The sequence below is a fragment of the Acomys minous genome (assembly GCF_964271855.1).
Source record: "Acomys minous genome assembly, chromosome: 12".
Taxonomy (NCBI): domain Eukaryota; kingdom Metazoa; phylum Chordata; class Mammalia; order Rodentia; family Muridae; genus Acomys; species Acomys minous.
In genome coordinates this window covers 101,463,530-101,478,744 of record NC_140493.1, presented here as the reverse complement: position 1 = coordinate 101,478,744, position 15,215 = coordinate 101,463,530, and the positions used below count along the sequence as shown (strand labels likewise).

General features: G+C 48.8%; 1 protein-coding gene across 4 annotated transcripts in view; it reads right to left on the bottom strand.

The window, feature by feature from the left end:
• Window positions 1–15,215, bottom strand: part of ARSG (arylsulfatase G) — a 149,066-nt gene that overhangs the window by 96,849 nt on the left and 37,002 nt on the right. For all 4 annotated transcript variants that reach the window (XR_014773370.1, XM_084751397.1, XM_084751395.1 and 1 more), the window contains exon 2: window positions 3,733–4,633. Coding sequence is in view for 3 of the 4 variants with exons in the window: in XM_084751397.1 (XP_084607523.1) it covers window positions 3,733–3,950 (218 nt within the window). In the remaining variant the exon portion in view is untranslated. The remainder of the gene's footprint in view (window positions 1–3,732; window positions 4,634–15,215) is intronic.

The following is a 15,215-nucleotide window of genomic DNA, read 5'->3' as shown; positions in this document are numbered from 1 at the left end:
AACAATGCCAGTGGTACGGCTTTGCAAGTGCTTGCTGCCAAACCTGACTCCTTGAGTTTGATCCTGGGACCCATGGGGTGGCATGAGAGAACCAGCTCTTTGCCAGTTGTCCTCTGGCCTCCACATGCATGCCTTAGTGCAGTGGCTCCCAGCCTTCCTAATGCTGTGGCCTTTTAATACAGCTCCTTATGCTGTGGTGACCCCCAGCCATATAATTATTTTCAGTGCTACTTCATAACTGTAATTTTGCTGCTGTTATAAATCATAATGTAAATATCTGATACATGACCCCTGGGGGGGGCTGTGACCCACAGGTTGAGAACCACTGCCTCCGTGTAAGTGTCCACTCCATGTATTTTTAAAGATAAAAGAAATTTTAAAAAATAGTAGGTGACACCTGAGGGATGGCCCCTTGAAGCCAGCACCGGCCATGGCTTAGCTGGAAGCCTGCCTTTCAAGAAGTCATAGCGCAGAATGAAAAGCCGCTGACCTACCGTCAGAGTACCATCTGCCTGACCATTGTCACTGGCTCAGATGAACAGAATAAAGAAGTCCCCACCAAACTGGGCTGGCCCCTGGCCCCCCTTCTGCTCAGAGAGATGCATTAGTGGAACAGCTCAGAAAAGAGGTGACTGGGCCTCCAGGATCTCAGCTTAAATAACGCCCAGATGCCTCTTAGAGAATGCACTCGTCACTCAAGCAGAAGCTCTTAAACGTTTAGAAGTCAGGTGTGTGGGGAGGTCTGTCTGGAGAAACTGTCTCCGGGGGGGGGGGGGGGCGAGGGAACGTCAGCATGCAAAATTCAAGATGGACAGCAAGCATGGTGGTACAGGTCTCTAATCTCAGCATTGGGAGGTAGAGGAAGACAAAAGGATCTCAGTGAGTTTGAGGTCAGTGTGGTCTACAGAGTGAGATCCAGGCCTGTCAGGGCTATATAATGAAAGTTTGTCTCAAAAAAAAAAAAAAAAGGAGTGCCAGGTGTGGTAGCAGCACACCTTTAATCCTTGCACTCAGGAGGCAGACAGAGGAAGGCAAGGTAGATCTCTGTGAGTTCCAGGACAGCCAAGGCTACACAGAGAAACCCTGTCTCAAAACAAATAAACAAAGCAAGCAAACAAAAAAAAAAAAAAAAAAAGGAGAGATGATTTCAGCCAGCTCCCACACGCCCTAGTTTCTGAGATAAGAGCTTAGCCCAGGCTGGCCTTATACTTGCCCTCTTGCTGACTCAGGCCCCAGCATGCTGAGGTTACAGGTGAGCCCATGACGTCTGGCTCTAAAGGCACTTACTGCTGAGCAGCAGGGACCCAGTGCTCATCACACAGGAAGCCCTGCGCTTGTGCCAGGAGTGCAGAGACGTCAAGTTACTTTTCTTCCTGAAGTCCAGCGCTGGAAGGGGCCCATGTGTCTTTTCTGCTGCTGATGCAACAAATTACAACCGGGTGACTTGAAGCAACACTGCAGGAAGCCGAAGATTCTTAAATGAAGTGTCAGCAGGATTGGCTTCTTCTGGACTTCCTGGGGCTGACAGCAGCCCTTGATAGAGACACATCCTTGGTAAAGCCTTGGAATCTTCTTTGTTTCATTGCCCTGTTTTGTTTTTTGAGATTGGGGGTGGAGGTGAGGTGTCTGTGTAGCCCAGGCTAGCCTAACCCTTGACTCTCCTGTCTAAGACCCCTGTGTGCTAGACTCACAGCATGTACCACGGTGCCCCTGCTTGTCCTGCTCCTCTTCCACTAACCACTGCACTTGCTTCCACCTTAAATCCAGTGCTGGCATCAAGCTCTTTCACTGCTCCCGTCTGTGAAGACTCTGGATCTAGGGTAAAAAGTCTGCGCTCACTTCTGGGTTTGAAAACCTATCAATCCCTGAACTTGAAAACCCACCAACCCTTGAACTTGAAAACCCTGAGTTGAAAATCCCTAAACTCACCCAAAGCTCAGGACTTGAAATCCCACCAATCCCCCACCCTAGAAAACTCCTCTCCCAAGAAACCCTCTGTAAAGCCTTCAGTTCAGTTCCCTGCTCTGCCTCACCCAAGCAGAGGCAGTCACCCTCTTGTGCCTGTCTCTATAAATCTCTCTGTGTGAGGTTTGCTGTGCAGTGTGACTTTGTGGTCTTCCCTGACTGCTGACTGCCGGGTACCTTTCCCTTCAGGGCTGCAACACCTCAATTGGGGAAACCTTTCTCCTCAGAGCTGCAACATGTACACTGGATAGACATGAATTGTGTGGGTGGGTGGGGGATATGTGCTATTTAATACAACCCATGGGGTCAGCTATGGAAAGACTCGCCATTTAAAGCTGTAAGGGCAGAACACACCTGACCCATGGTGCACTTGAGTGGTAACAGGAAAGTGGACAGCGAGCATAGGAAACGTCCACCACACAGGTCAGTAAGGGGGAGCCTACCCAGGGAGGTGACAACTGGAGTCAATTGCAAGATGGAGAAGCCGCAGGGAACAAAACAGGGTGCGAGATGTTTTGTGGGGTTTGGGATGTAAATCGTTCTGAATGACTGGAAACAGAGAAACGCTAAAGGTCCACCTTGGCTGAGATGAGTGTGATGGCTGCAGAAGGCGAAGTCGGCCGAGGTGTCTACCTCAAGGGGAAAAGCTCCAAGTTCTAGAATGCATAAAGCAGAAACTCCGGGGAGATGCTGCACACGCTGTCCCTAGCAGCTAGCATGAGCGTTCCCACTGAGCCAAATGTGGGCGGTTTACAAAACGCAGACAGGATCCATGCTGGCCAGCCATGCCCCTGCCTCCAGCTGGATCAACATGGGCCCAAAGGGGGTGTGGGGGACTCAAAGGAGTCTGCAAAGCTCTGACATGTGCTCTCCATCTTAGTGAGCAAAGAGGCTGGGATCCAAACAAGACTTTGCCAAGGCTGTCCCCTAAGCACTGCCGCCTGTCAGACACATACCCACTCCCCTGTGTCGTCCCTCAGACGTGCAAGTCTTAAACGCTAGTTGCGTCTGTTCACAAGTAAAATGTGTGTGCTCAGTGGCTCTCAGTTTGCTCATCATAGGCCATCCGCTCCCCTGAGCACCCAGGTAGGTGTTGCACATCTCCCCTTTTGTACTCCAAACACTCCCAGGGTACACACTTGTGTATCGTGACTATCTGCTTTCAGCTTAACAAGGTTCCCCTTTGGGAAAGTGAGTAAATTGGGCACAAGAAATCTCATCTTGTGTACCTCTAAATCCTCAACTCCTAACATACATACATCTTACCAAGTGAGTGGATAGAGGGGTGAGTGGGGGGATATAGGGCCTGGTGGATATACAGATTAGTGGCTGCTGGTAAATGATAAGTGGATGCATGATTGGAGGATGGATGGATGACTGGCAGACAGACAGATGGATGATAGGCAAATAAGTATATAGATGGATAGACATTTATACGGCACCATACTGGCTCCAAGCACAGCAAATCAATAAAGTAATGAAATCAACACGGACTTACTAATTGCTTATTACAGTGCTTTGTCAGAGCTGGAGAGATGGCTCATCAGATAAGAGTACTTGTTGAGCAGGGAGTGGTAGTGCACGCCTTTAATCCCAACACTCAGGGTTAGGCAGATCTCTGAGTTCAAGGCCAGCCTGGTCTACAGAGTGAGTTCCAGGACAGCCCGGGCTACACAGAGAGACCCTGTCTCAAAAGGCAAAAACAACAAACAAACAAACAAACAACTGGAATGGGGCAAAGTGTTGCTGGGAATTCTCAAGACTCACCTCACTCCTTCCGAAGCCATCTTGTCAAGATTAGTGGTGTCCGTTGTTTCTGCCCAGTTGGCTCCGAGATCACCCCATCCCATATCATCAGCCAAAATGATGACAATGTTTGGTTTGGGGGCTCCGGTCTTCCCACTGATAGAGAAATCCATGAGAGGGTAGAGAAGTCCAGAGAAAGTCACGCCAACCAACAAAACCTTTAGAAAAAGCCAGGCCATGTTGGCACAAGAAGACTCCCGTGGTCTCGACTAAGTGATGATAACCGACCAGCGCCACCAAGTCCTCTATGAGTCTTCTCTTTGTTCACCTTCAGTGCAGGGTGTCACCGAGGAGCGTGGGTCCAGTTGGCAAGAAGACACCAGTGTTAGAAATGGCTACAGGGATGGTAGGGGCTATGAAAATAAGGTCCCCGTCCAGAATCTTAATCCCAAGGGAGTCGGGAAATGTGTCACTCTTAAGTTGGGTTGACCCCTGAAGATGTCTCCTTGTCACAGTGTAATGAGATAGGACTGGCTGGGTGCTGCGTTCACACATCAGTGTCAACAGCCACTCTTTGTCTACTTAGCAAGGAAGTAGCCCTCTGCAATCAGGGAGGCTAGGGCCACAGCGCAAGCCCTGCATCTGCTTAGGACTTCATCTGGTGACCACAGGATCAATTCTCACATCTGCGCAACACCTGGATGTTCTAGAGGTCAGTCGGCCCCAAATGAGTGTCTGAGCTCCAGATGGTTGAGGTTTCTGTAAGGTTTCCTGAAAGAACAAAATCTGACAAGAAAACAAGAGTCGAAACAGCCAGGCCAGCTGTGTTTTACTCGGTAGCTGGGGAATTAATCACTTTTCCATGCCAACAGATGTTTTCCTTCTTATCTGAGTGCTTAACTGGCTCATCAGTTTCTTCCACCTGAAAAACAGGGATGACAATAATATTTGCAATGGACCTATAGTAACAGGGTTGGCGGGAACATTAGAGATGGCTTCTTCCGACTCACATGCACTACGAGCGAGACTATTGAGGCCCAGTGTCCTGGGTGGGATGAATACCAGACAGCTCCCGGTCGGCTAACCCCCACCCCTGCCACCACAAGTGGTCAAAGTCATTGAGAATTTTAGAAGAAAGAGTAGAGTAAAGTCTTATGAGCAAGACACAATTGTTTATAATGGTCATGTTATGAAGTAATGTTTCCATAGGAAATTCTTGGCATAAATTAATCTAGGAGGCTGAGGATCTAGCTCTCTTGGTTAGAGTGCTTGCCTAGCACACACAAAGCCCTAGGTCTGACCCATAACACTCAAAAAACCAGCTGGGTTTAGTGTTTGATTGTAAGGTAGAGACAGCTAGTTTGAGACCAGCCAGGGACACCTAAGATGCTATCTCAAAGCAAACAAACAGCCTCTCCTAAAGGAATTAATTTAGGGAAAAGAGAGAGAGAGAGAGAGAGAGAGAGAGAGAGAGAGAGAGAGAGAGAGAGAGAGAGAGAGAGAGAGACTTGTGAAAACAAAGTTTATAATAGATCTAGGCAGAGGACATATGTGATTTCTGTAGAATGTGTTCTATTTTTCTGTATGTTTGTACTTTTCATAATTAAATGCTGCCCCCAAAGTTGCAAAGAAGACACAGAAACAGGTCTCTGTACATTCTAACTATGCCATTTTCAGGAAAAAAATCTAGGGCTGGGAGGTATAGCTCATTGTGACTGAAGATGCACAAGATGCACAGGGCCCTGATTCCATCCCACCCGTGCCACAAAAACCAAACGACCAAACAACCAGCCACCATTTAACCAATGATTCTCAAACTTGGATAAGCATATGAATTCGCAAACTCAGAGTTGGGAATGTAGCGTAGTCTATAGAGTGCTTGCTTAGCACGCACACTCACAAAGCCCTAGGTTCAATCCCCAGCATGCCACAGACTGTGGGTGGTAAAGTATATCCATGACCCCCCACACTCTGGAGGTAGGAGGGGAGAGATGTGAAGTTTCAAGGCCACTCTCTACTACATAGGCAGCTGAAGGCTAGCCTAAGACCCACTCTCAAAAACCAGCCAACCAAACAACCAAACAAAGCAGCAAATTCAATAGGAAGGCTGAGACTATTTTCTGTTTGGTTGGATTGATTTTTTTTCAAGGCAGGATTTCACGTAGCTCAAACTCAATACACAGCACAGGATGCCCTTGAGTTCTCTATCCTCCTCCGTCTAGGGGTGTGAGCCATCACACCTGGCTTTGTGATATGACTCTGAGCAAGCTCCCAGGTGAGAACTACACCATTTGTCCTTCGTTCACTCTTGGAAGGGTAAGATGTTGGAGAACAAAAATATCATAACTCCAGGCCTAGAAGACAAAGGAAACTGCATGGCCTAACTGGAGATGACTCAGCTCCGGTGGGCAAACCCGACAGCGCCTATCTGACTGAGTTCCGAAACACAAGGGTAGATGTCCAGCTAGAGGTGACCAGCAGAGCTGAGAATAGAGTCAAGCCACTCCTTGTTTACTTATAGGCTCTAAACCTGTGAGGTAACACAGTGTTGAAATTCTAGAGCAAATAACAGCCTTCCACCCATGGAAGCCACCAAAGAACCAATCTGTAATATATAAAACACTACAGGCTGGGGCTATGTCATGAGCTATTTCTTTAAAAAAAAAAAAATTTTTTTTTTTTTCAAATTGCATCTCTTTGTGAGCCAGACATGGTGTGTCTCTTCAATCCCAGCACCTGGGAAGCAGAAGCAGGTTTGAGGTCAAGCTGGTCTCTGTCGCAAATTCCAGGCTGGCCGTAGCTGCGTAGTGAGACCCCAACTCAAAAGGAGCAAAAAAGATAGTAATGGTTGCATGCTCTTGTGCGTATGTGTGCTCACACAAAGCGTGGCACTCACGTGTGGCAGTCAGAAGGCAACTTGCAGGGCTCAGTTCTCTCCTTCCATCCAGTGGCTGCTGGGCTTGGTGGCAAGCACCTTTCCCCACCGAGCCATCTCCACGGCCAGGGGTTCCGACAAGCTAACCCCACTGTTATGAGCGGAGTCATAAATTCTAGAAGATCTTGATAAAAAGCAAACAAATGGACGGAGTCATCCTTGTTCAGAATAACCGGAAGTCCCGTTTGGAGGCCCATGAGCCAACTGTTCAGAAATGCAAAACCTCCCACTTCCCAAAAAACGAGTGGGTTCACACTTGATCAGATTCAAGTGGTGTTCACGGATCTTGAGATCCCAAAGACTTCTCCCCTTTCTGGAAGACTCTTGCGTAAGAAGGGTGCTTAGTGAATACTTGTTCACCTGCTGGCTAATCCCCATCCTCCCCCTGCTGGCTTTTAACCAGGAGCAACAGCCACAGGAGGCTTTTCTTCCTAAAGCTGCTTGGCTTAGGGCACTAGTGTGGCCTCATTTCTGGTCAATAATCCATCTCTGGATGACCTGACCATACAAGAATTCCAGGGGGCGAAATTCATTTAAGAAGGGAGCTGAAATGAAAGGAGAAATCTAACTAGATTATTTTCCTTTGGAGTTCCATGGCGTGACGTTCTTTTGAGGATTTGCAAAAGGAAGCATTCAAATTTTCATAGACTGGAAATGAGCTCATTTAGCTAGCAGGACCACTAGCAGAAATCCCCACATCCAGACCTCCAAGGGGACATTTGAGCCCTTTCTGCTTATTTATTTACTTTCTTCAACCAAAGGGAAGAGACAGACTAGATAGTCAAAGGGGGGACTTGAACCACGGGGCTTCAGTAGAGATTCATACTGGGACTCCACGTTTCTTTGTCCTAAAGCAAGTGGCCCCTTGTGTGGCCCTGGGATGTCATCTGATGTCACTTACACAACTCAATCTTCATGATTCTCTCTCAGTAAGGAGGGCTAGAGAGACAGCTGAAGTGCTTGAGGTAGCTCAGTTGATAAAGCACTTGCTATGAAAGCGTGAAGATGTGAGTTCAAACCCCAGAACCCACAAAAAGACCAGTGTGGTGCTGAGGACTGTGCCTCCCAGCACACAGATTCCTGAGGCTTTCTGGCCAGCCAGCCTAGTCAAATTAGCAAATTGCAGGCCAGTGAAAGACCCTGTCTCAGAAAAAGGTGGGAAGTGTCCTGAGGAAAGACATCTGGGGTTGACCTCTGGTCTTGACACACAGGTGCAGCCATGGACAAACACATGTCACACAAATGTGCACACAGAAGAGGAAAGAAAGCAGACACAGGTAAGGAGCTCTCCTCCTAGCACTGGGGGCAAAGGAAGAATCTTTGACAAATTAAGCGTTCACTCTTCTGTCTACCTCAGTGGAAGGTTCTGGGCCACCAATCTCCACACACCGCAAATGAAGGCCATCTGCTCCACCACTGCACAGCTGACGGTGATCGATCCTTGCCAAGCAGGTGTCATCAACTCCTCCACATCCCCAGGCAGCAGGGCAAACCTCAGCTGCCAGTCAACTTGACCAACAATTCATGTTCTCTCCACCCCCAACTTTGTTTGTTGGTTATGATTCTAAAGGTTGAACCCAGACCCCCACACATGCTAAGCAGGTGCTAGTTCACAGCCTACACTCCATCCCAGCCCCTGAGCCTAGCTACAAAGCAAGGCTTCTAGGTGTATGGCTTCCCTTTAGTTTCCTGGTTTGCTCATGGTTAAAGGTAGAGAAAGGACCTACAAACAGGCCCTTGGCTAAGAGGCATGGGCTAAGGCGACCTGCAGATGTGCTAAGGAGTGTCTGAGTAACCTCGGGCTGAAAGGCCACTCCATCACCTGACCCTGGCTTCCCACAGACCTCCCTGTGGCCAAGCATCCTCCTAGAGAACCTTGAAAACAGCTGAAATAACAAGGCGTTTGGACAGACCTTGCTGGCACGGGACTCTGTTGGTTTTCCAGAAACGAAGCTTCTGATGAAATGGGGCCAACAGAGACAAAGGAGAAAGGAGAAGTGTCTGATTGCAGAGCTCTGTTGTTTTGCCGGCCAACTCAGAGCATGGCCTGTGCACTGGCAAGGGGCCAGGAGTCACATGGGGACGTACCAGGAGGGGCCTTGGGCACCAGCTGTCCACGTGTGGTCTGGTGGGGGGGGGGGTCCTCCCAGGCACTCAATCATTGGCCCACCACATGTGCACTAGCACTTTTATCTAGGCACTGTGCACACAGACAGCCGTACATAAAACAGGCAAAATCCCCAGCCTTGTACCACTTAAGTTCCCCACCCCCCCAAGGGGAATGGAGGACGAAGTAAAGTAAAATGTGAGTGCTATGGGGAAAACCAAAGTGAAAGAGTGTCAGAAGTGTGGAGTGGGCACAGTCCAAAAGGGGTTTAAGGGACTTCCACCGAAACGGTGGTCTAGGGTCTTAGGAGATGAGGGAATAATAAGCCACGTGGAAAGGGTACCACAGACACAGAAATCAGGGAAGGCCAAGGTCTAGTGCAGGTAACAAGCCGCAGAGAGGCAAGTGTGAGGACAAGGGATCTAGCTTGCTTCCTGTTGCTGTGATGAAGACCAGGACAAAAGCAACATGGGGAGGAAAGGGCTGACTTCATCTTATAGCTTTGTCCAAGGGAAGGGAGGGCAGAGACCTGGAAGAAGGAACCGAAGGGGAGGCCACCGAGGAGCCCTGCTGACAGGCTTGCTCCCCATGGCTTGCCCAGGAACCGCACTTGCCCATTGCCTGGGCCCTCACATATCAATCATCACTCAAGAAAATGCCCTCCGCAGACTCCTACAGACTCGCAGACTCCCACGGGCCAGTCTGACGAGGCATTTTCTCAGTTGGCGTTCCCTCTTCCCAGGTGACAACCAGCTTGTGTGGAGTTGTCAAAAAGACTAACCTAACCAGGCCAACCAAAGGGAGTGAACCAGTGGATAGTGGAGTCGGAGAGAGCAAGCCAGATGGGAAGCCAGAAGAAGGCTGGCGAGAGGGCAAGATGGGACAGTAACAGACTCCCCGGGGCTGCTATGAAGAGAATTTTTGTATTTGTAAGATGTCAGGTAAGGAAAGAAGCAGAGACCTTCGGAATGTCTGGGTAAGCAGAGTGCAGGCTGAAGGTGGCAAAGTGTCCAGAGCATAAGGGACAGAGGTGGCACCGTATCAGATGACACCTTGCTTTAACAGCGCCTAAGTGTGGTGACTCCCTAAATTTTGCTTTGCCTTAGTGCTCTCCCCACATACAGCAGAACATCAGTTCCAACAGAGCCAGATAAAAATGTAATTTGAGAGACATCTTGATGGACCCTTCCTTTGCCCTCAGACCCCATGTCAGTGCAGGGCTGGTTCAACTGAGAAAGATTGCTTTCTAAGAGTCTGCACATGGTATGAAGAGCAAAAATAGCTCAAACAAGGATTCAAAGAGTATTTTTAATTATTTTACTTTTTTTTTTTTTTGAGATAAGATCCCACTACGTGGCACAAGCCAGTCCAAAGATTTGTGATCCTCCTGCCTCAGCCTCCAAAGCCTAAGATTACAGGCTTGGACCTCTTTACCTAAAGATTACCTGTAGGGATCTGAACTCTCAACTTGACTCACCTCCACACCTCTGAGTATGTCCACCACCATGCTCCAGAAAGTTTTAGCTGAATAGGGAGTGTAGGCCTGAGTGTGGGCAGAACCATCCAGCTGAGGCTGGGATCACAGTATGCTTCTCCATGCTTCCTGACTGCAGCCACAATGTGACCTGCTCCTCCCATTCCTGCCATCACGCCTTCCCCACCTTGCCTGGCTTCCATATCCCCTCCAGGTATAGCTAATCTGCGCCCCTGGGATAGCTATAAATGTAGCCCAACACACACCATAATCTTCAAGAGATTTATTCCAATTAAGTTTTTTTCTTCTGTGGGGCATGGATTTGTAACTGAATTTGTGGTTCTCTGGCCTAAACTTCATAGACAGCAATGTCTGACCACTCTCAAAAGACTGACTCTGCCTTCTGGTGAGATAAACCCTTCCTTCTTTCCTCATATTCCCTTCATTGGGTATTTCATTACAGCAAGAAAGAAAAGTGCCCGATACATCTTTGATAGAATCCTTTCACTTTAATCTCAGCACTCAAGAGGCAGAGGCAGGTGGGTCTGAGTTCGAGGCCAGTCTGATCTACAAAGTGGGGTTTCAGGACAGCCAAGGCTACACAGAGAAACCCTGTCTCGAAAAACAAAAACAAAAAAAGAGAACGCCTTCACCGGAAGTTGGGGAAGCAATCCACTTAATTCACTAAGACCTTTATTTGCGTGTTTATTTATGCATTATGCAGCTCAAGCCAGACCCTGTTTTTCCCTTCTGGGAGCCAGAGATGCCAGGAAAGCCACCACCAGGAGGGGAAGGGCATCCTGGCCAGGTTTAGGCCAAGACCACCTGTGGTCACAGAGGAAGGCCACGCAGCAGGAGCCAATCCGGGAGAGCCAAGGTGGCTTCATGCCATGCATCTGAAAGCCCAGAAATGATATCTAGGCCGAGGGAACAGTTGTTCCCCTGAACCCCACCCCCGAAGACAAACCACCAAGAGGAAAGGGCTCAGGGTCACATACCCGAACCCCGTCCCCAGAATGGCAGGGTTAAGTTTTAAAGATGTCTTTGAAAGCCATATTTACTTATTTGCTAAATATTTTATTGTAGTTGTGGCAGAATATACCAGACTTGAGAGGCTCACATATGCCCAGTCTGTGGACCCACAAAATGTCAACACACAGCCAGTCTGATCAAGATGCCTCCCTTCCACATTCCTTTGCCCCTCCCCTCTCAAATACATAGGATTGTTTGTAGCTGTGTGTATGTATTTTTGAATGTGTGTGGCACACCGGTGTGAGTGTTCCCAGACGCCAGGTAAGAGGGCACTGAATCCTATAGAGCTGTGGTTACAGGAAGTTGTGAGCCTCTTGAATTGGGTGCCAAGAACCAAACTTGGGTCCTCTGGGCGAGTAGGAAGCCCTCTTTATTCACTGAGCCATCTCTCTAGACCCAGACTAGAGAGATTATTATTTCTGAGTAAATCCCAGACACCACCTTTTATGCTTTGAGCATGAACTCTCCTCACTCAAAGGCTCCTACAGTAAAGGCTTAATTGCAACTGGTGTTTTTCTCTTTTCTCTTTTCTCTCTTTATTTTTATTGTGTGAATGTTTTGCCTGCATGTATGTCTGTTTACCACAAGTGTACCTGCTCCCTGTGGAGGTAAGAATTGGGCGTCAAAATCCCCTGGAGGCGGAGTTACAGGCAGCAGTGAGCTCACTGTACAGGAGCTGGGGATGGAACCTAGGAGCCTGGGACGTTAGCAAAAGCATCTGATGCTCTTAACCGCTGAGCCATCTCTCCAGCCCCTGCTTTCAGATGCATTTACTCATTTGTATGTGTATGTCAGTGTGCCTGGGTGTATGTACGAACACTATGTGAGTGTAGGAGCCTGCAGAGGTCAAAAGAGGGTGTCGGGTTCCACAGAACTGGAGCTACAGATGGTTGTCAGCCACCATGTGGGTTGCTAGAAACTAAACTCAGGTCCTGTGCAGAAATGGTGATCTTAGCTGTTGAGCCTTCCCTTCAGGCCCATGATGGGCTCTTAGTGGCTGGTGCATGGGGACATTACCTTCATCAGTGACTTTGGAAATGAATGGGCCGTTAGGAAAGAAGGCCTTCCTGTTGCTGTGCTCCCTGGTTGTGCTCTTTCTAGCCTGATGCTCTGCCCTACCACAGAACCCAGAGCAATGGGGCCAAGCAGCCATTGGTGAAGCCTCTGAAAGGTGAGGCAAAAATATATGTTCCTCGCATTGTTTTCTCAAGCATTTTTGTCATAGCAACAAATAGTGGTTCCATCCTCAAATATTCCTATACACTTCTCTAAAAGATGAAAAATAAATAGCTACAATTTCGCTAACACTGGCCTTTTTTTAGACTGACAACTATTTGTTATTGACCCAAAGCCAACAAAATTCAAATGTCTTCTTTTTATTGTTTTGGGTTTTTTATTTTGTTTTCAAATGTTTAGTTTGTTTGGTTGTTTGTGTGTGTGTGTGTGTGTGTGTGTGTGTGTGTGTGTGTGTAGGAGTCACACTTAAGTAACACTCCTTAGGAGTTAACCATCTTTCAGGCTAGGTTGGCTGGCCAGTAAGCTCAACACCCACAGCTCGCTTTTATGTGGGTGCTAGGGAATGAGCTCAGGTCCCCACACCTGGACAGCAAGCACTTCACCCACTGAGCTCTCTCCCAGACACCTGACTTTTGTTTTGGTTTGTGCTTTGAGTCAGGCAATGCAGCCCAGACTGGCCTGGAACTTATGATCCTCCTAGCTCAGCCTCGAGAGCAAGCGCTGGGATGACAGGTCTATGCACCACACACCCCAGCTTGCATGCACATTACAGAGCTCTTTATTTTAATCCAGATCTAGACAAGGTCTGCCTGACATGCAATGCACTCTGTTCAGGTCTCTTCTCACTTAAGTGCTCCCCTCTCCTTCTGCTTGCAATATATGTAAAAACTACCTGGGCTGTTAGCTCCACACATTTTCTCAATGTTTGGATTTAGCTAACTGTATCCCCTATGGCATCATTTCATAAAAATGTCTCTTCGGCTTCTCTTCGAGGAAGTAGGCGCAATATCTGCTTCAGGCTTAGTTGTTTTCCTCAGACTCCTAAAGCTTGACTGACAAGCCCCTAACCAACTCCCCATGTGAGGGTGAGAGGACCACTGGGGCAGCTGAGCCCCTGAAGGTGGAGGCCTCCTAACAGGGTTAATAGAGAGAATGAATGTAGCCAAAAAGTAGCCAATGGAAGCCAGGGAGGGGCTTCTCAGGGGCCTGGCTCCTGAGGAGTGACAGGTGGCCTGCCCTGCGCACCTGTCATTTGCATGGCTGCTAAGAATCTGAAGCCCAGTCCTCAAGCCTGCGTGGTAAGCCCTTAGCCACCGAGCCATCACCCCTGCTCCCTTCTCTCTTCTGGAGTGCCAGAGATCAAACCCTGGGACTTCTCCATCTACCAGTCAGCTGCATCCTACACCCCATGTTTCTAGAACGAGTTCAGCGTGGTCACCTGCTAGCTGGGCGACCTTGGAGACGTCACAGGATCTCTTTGTGTCTCCCTGTCTTCACTTAGCTAGAAACAAAAGCCTTGGTTGACTTCCTTCACCTCCAGCAGTACAAGGAGGATGAAACAACCCAAGTTGTGCTCGGGAAGGGCGGCTCTTGAGAGGCTACCTCTCTGTTGCTTTGAGGACTAGGAAGATACCAGAAAAGAGGGTGACGCAAGCCCAAAGCCTTACTGAAATCACCATTGACCAAAAAGCATTCCCAGGGCGGGGTGGTGAAATGCAGACTGCTTGCAGCTATTGGCGCCTGCGTCTTTGAGTCAGTGAGCTCTGGTGGTGGCCTCTGAGAGGAGGAAGAAGTCACGAACACCTTGGTCCCGAGCAACGCTGAAGGGACAGAGAAAGGTCATTCTGTTTTGCATTCTCCCCCCACCCCACCCTCATCCCCCAGCTTCCAAACTATGGCTCCTTGTCACATAACCCCATCATTGTCTGAGCCGTCTCTTCTAGATGTGAGCTAGGTCCCTCTGCTGGGCAGTCTGCTGACAGCTGACACTGTTGGTAAAAGCTCTCTTCCTGCAAAGAGGTCTAGGTGACGTGGGTGAGAGGAACTTTTGCTGGCGCTAGTCCGTGGTAGGAGCTACAGGGCTCATGCGAGACACCTGTCTGAGCATGTCAGCAACTCGGCAGTGACAGGGACTTTGGTATGTTTGATGCACTGCCTAATTCCAGAACCTTGCCCAGAGTGTTCAATCAATATTTACTGAATGAGGAGGGCATTTAGCAGCAAACAATGAAACCCCAGCCCCATCTGCCCTGCCCTGAAAACCCAGCTTCACCGCCTCACTTCCCCTAACCTCAGATGCCCTTTCCTAAGTCTCCTTCCAGATAGTCACTTGTAAAACTTGCTGAAAAACTGTCCTGGAGGGCTGGAGGTGTGGTTCAGTGGGTGAGTGCCCGCCTAACACATGTCAGGCCTTTGGTTCCACCCCCAGCCCCAGAGGAAAAAAGAAAAGGGAAAACAAAAATAAAATAAAATAAAAAAAGAAAAGGGAAAACGGGGACTCAGGACATGGTGGAGTCAGTAAAGTGCTCACTGCACAAGCATGAGGACCTGAGTTCGGATCCCAGTACAGACACAAAGGCGTAGTAACTCCACACGCGCACGCGCGCGCGCGCGTGTGTGTGTGTGTGTGTGTGTGTGTGTGTGTGTGTGTTCCTGGCGCTGGGGAAGTAGAGGCAAGAGGATCCCTGGGGACTTCTGGCCAGTCAGTCTTAGCTGAAAAGATGAGAGTCCAGGTTTAACAAGAGATAAGAGCAACTAGGTCGGGCGTGGCGGTGCACACCTTTAATCCCAGCACTCAGGAGACAGAGTCAGGTGGATCGATGCAAGTTCGAGGCCAGCCTGGTCTACAAAGGGAGTCCAGGACAGCCAAGGTTACACAGAGAAACCCTGTCTGGGGGAAAAAAAATAAGAGCAACTGAGGAAGATACCTGGCTCTCATG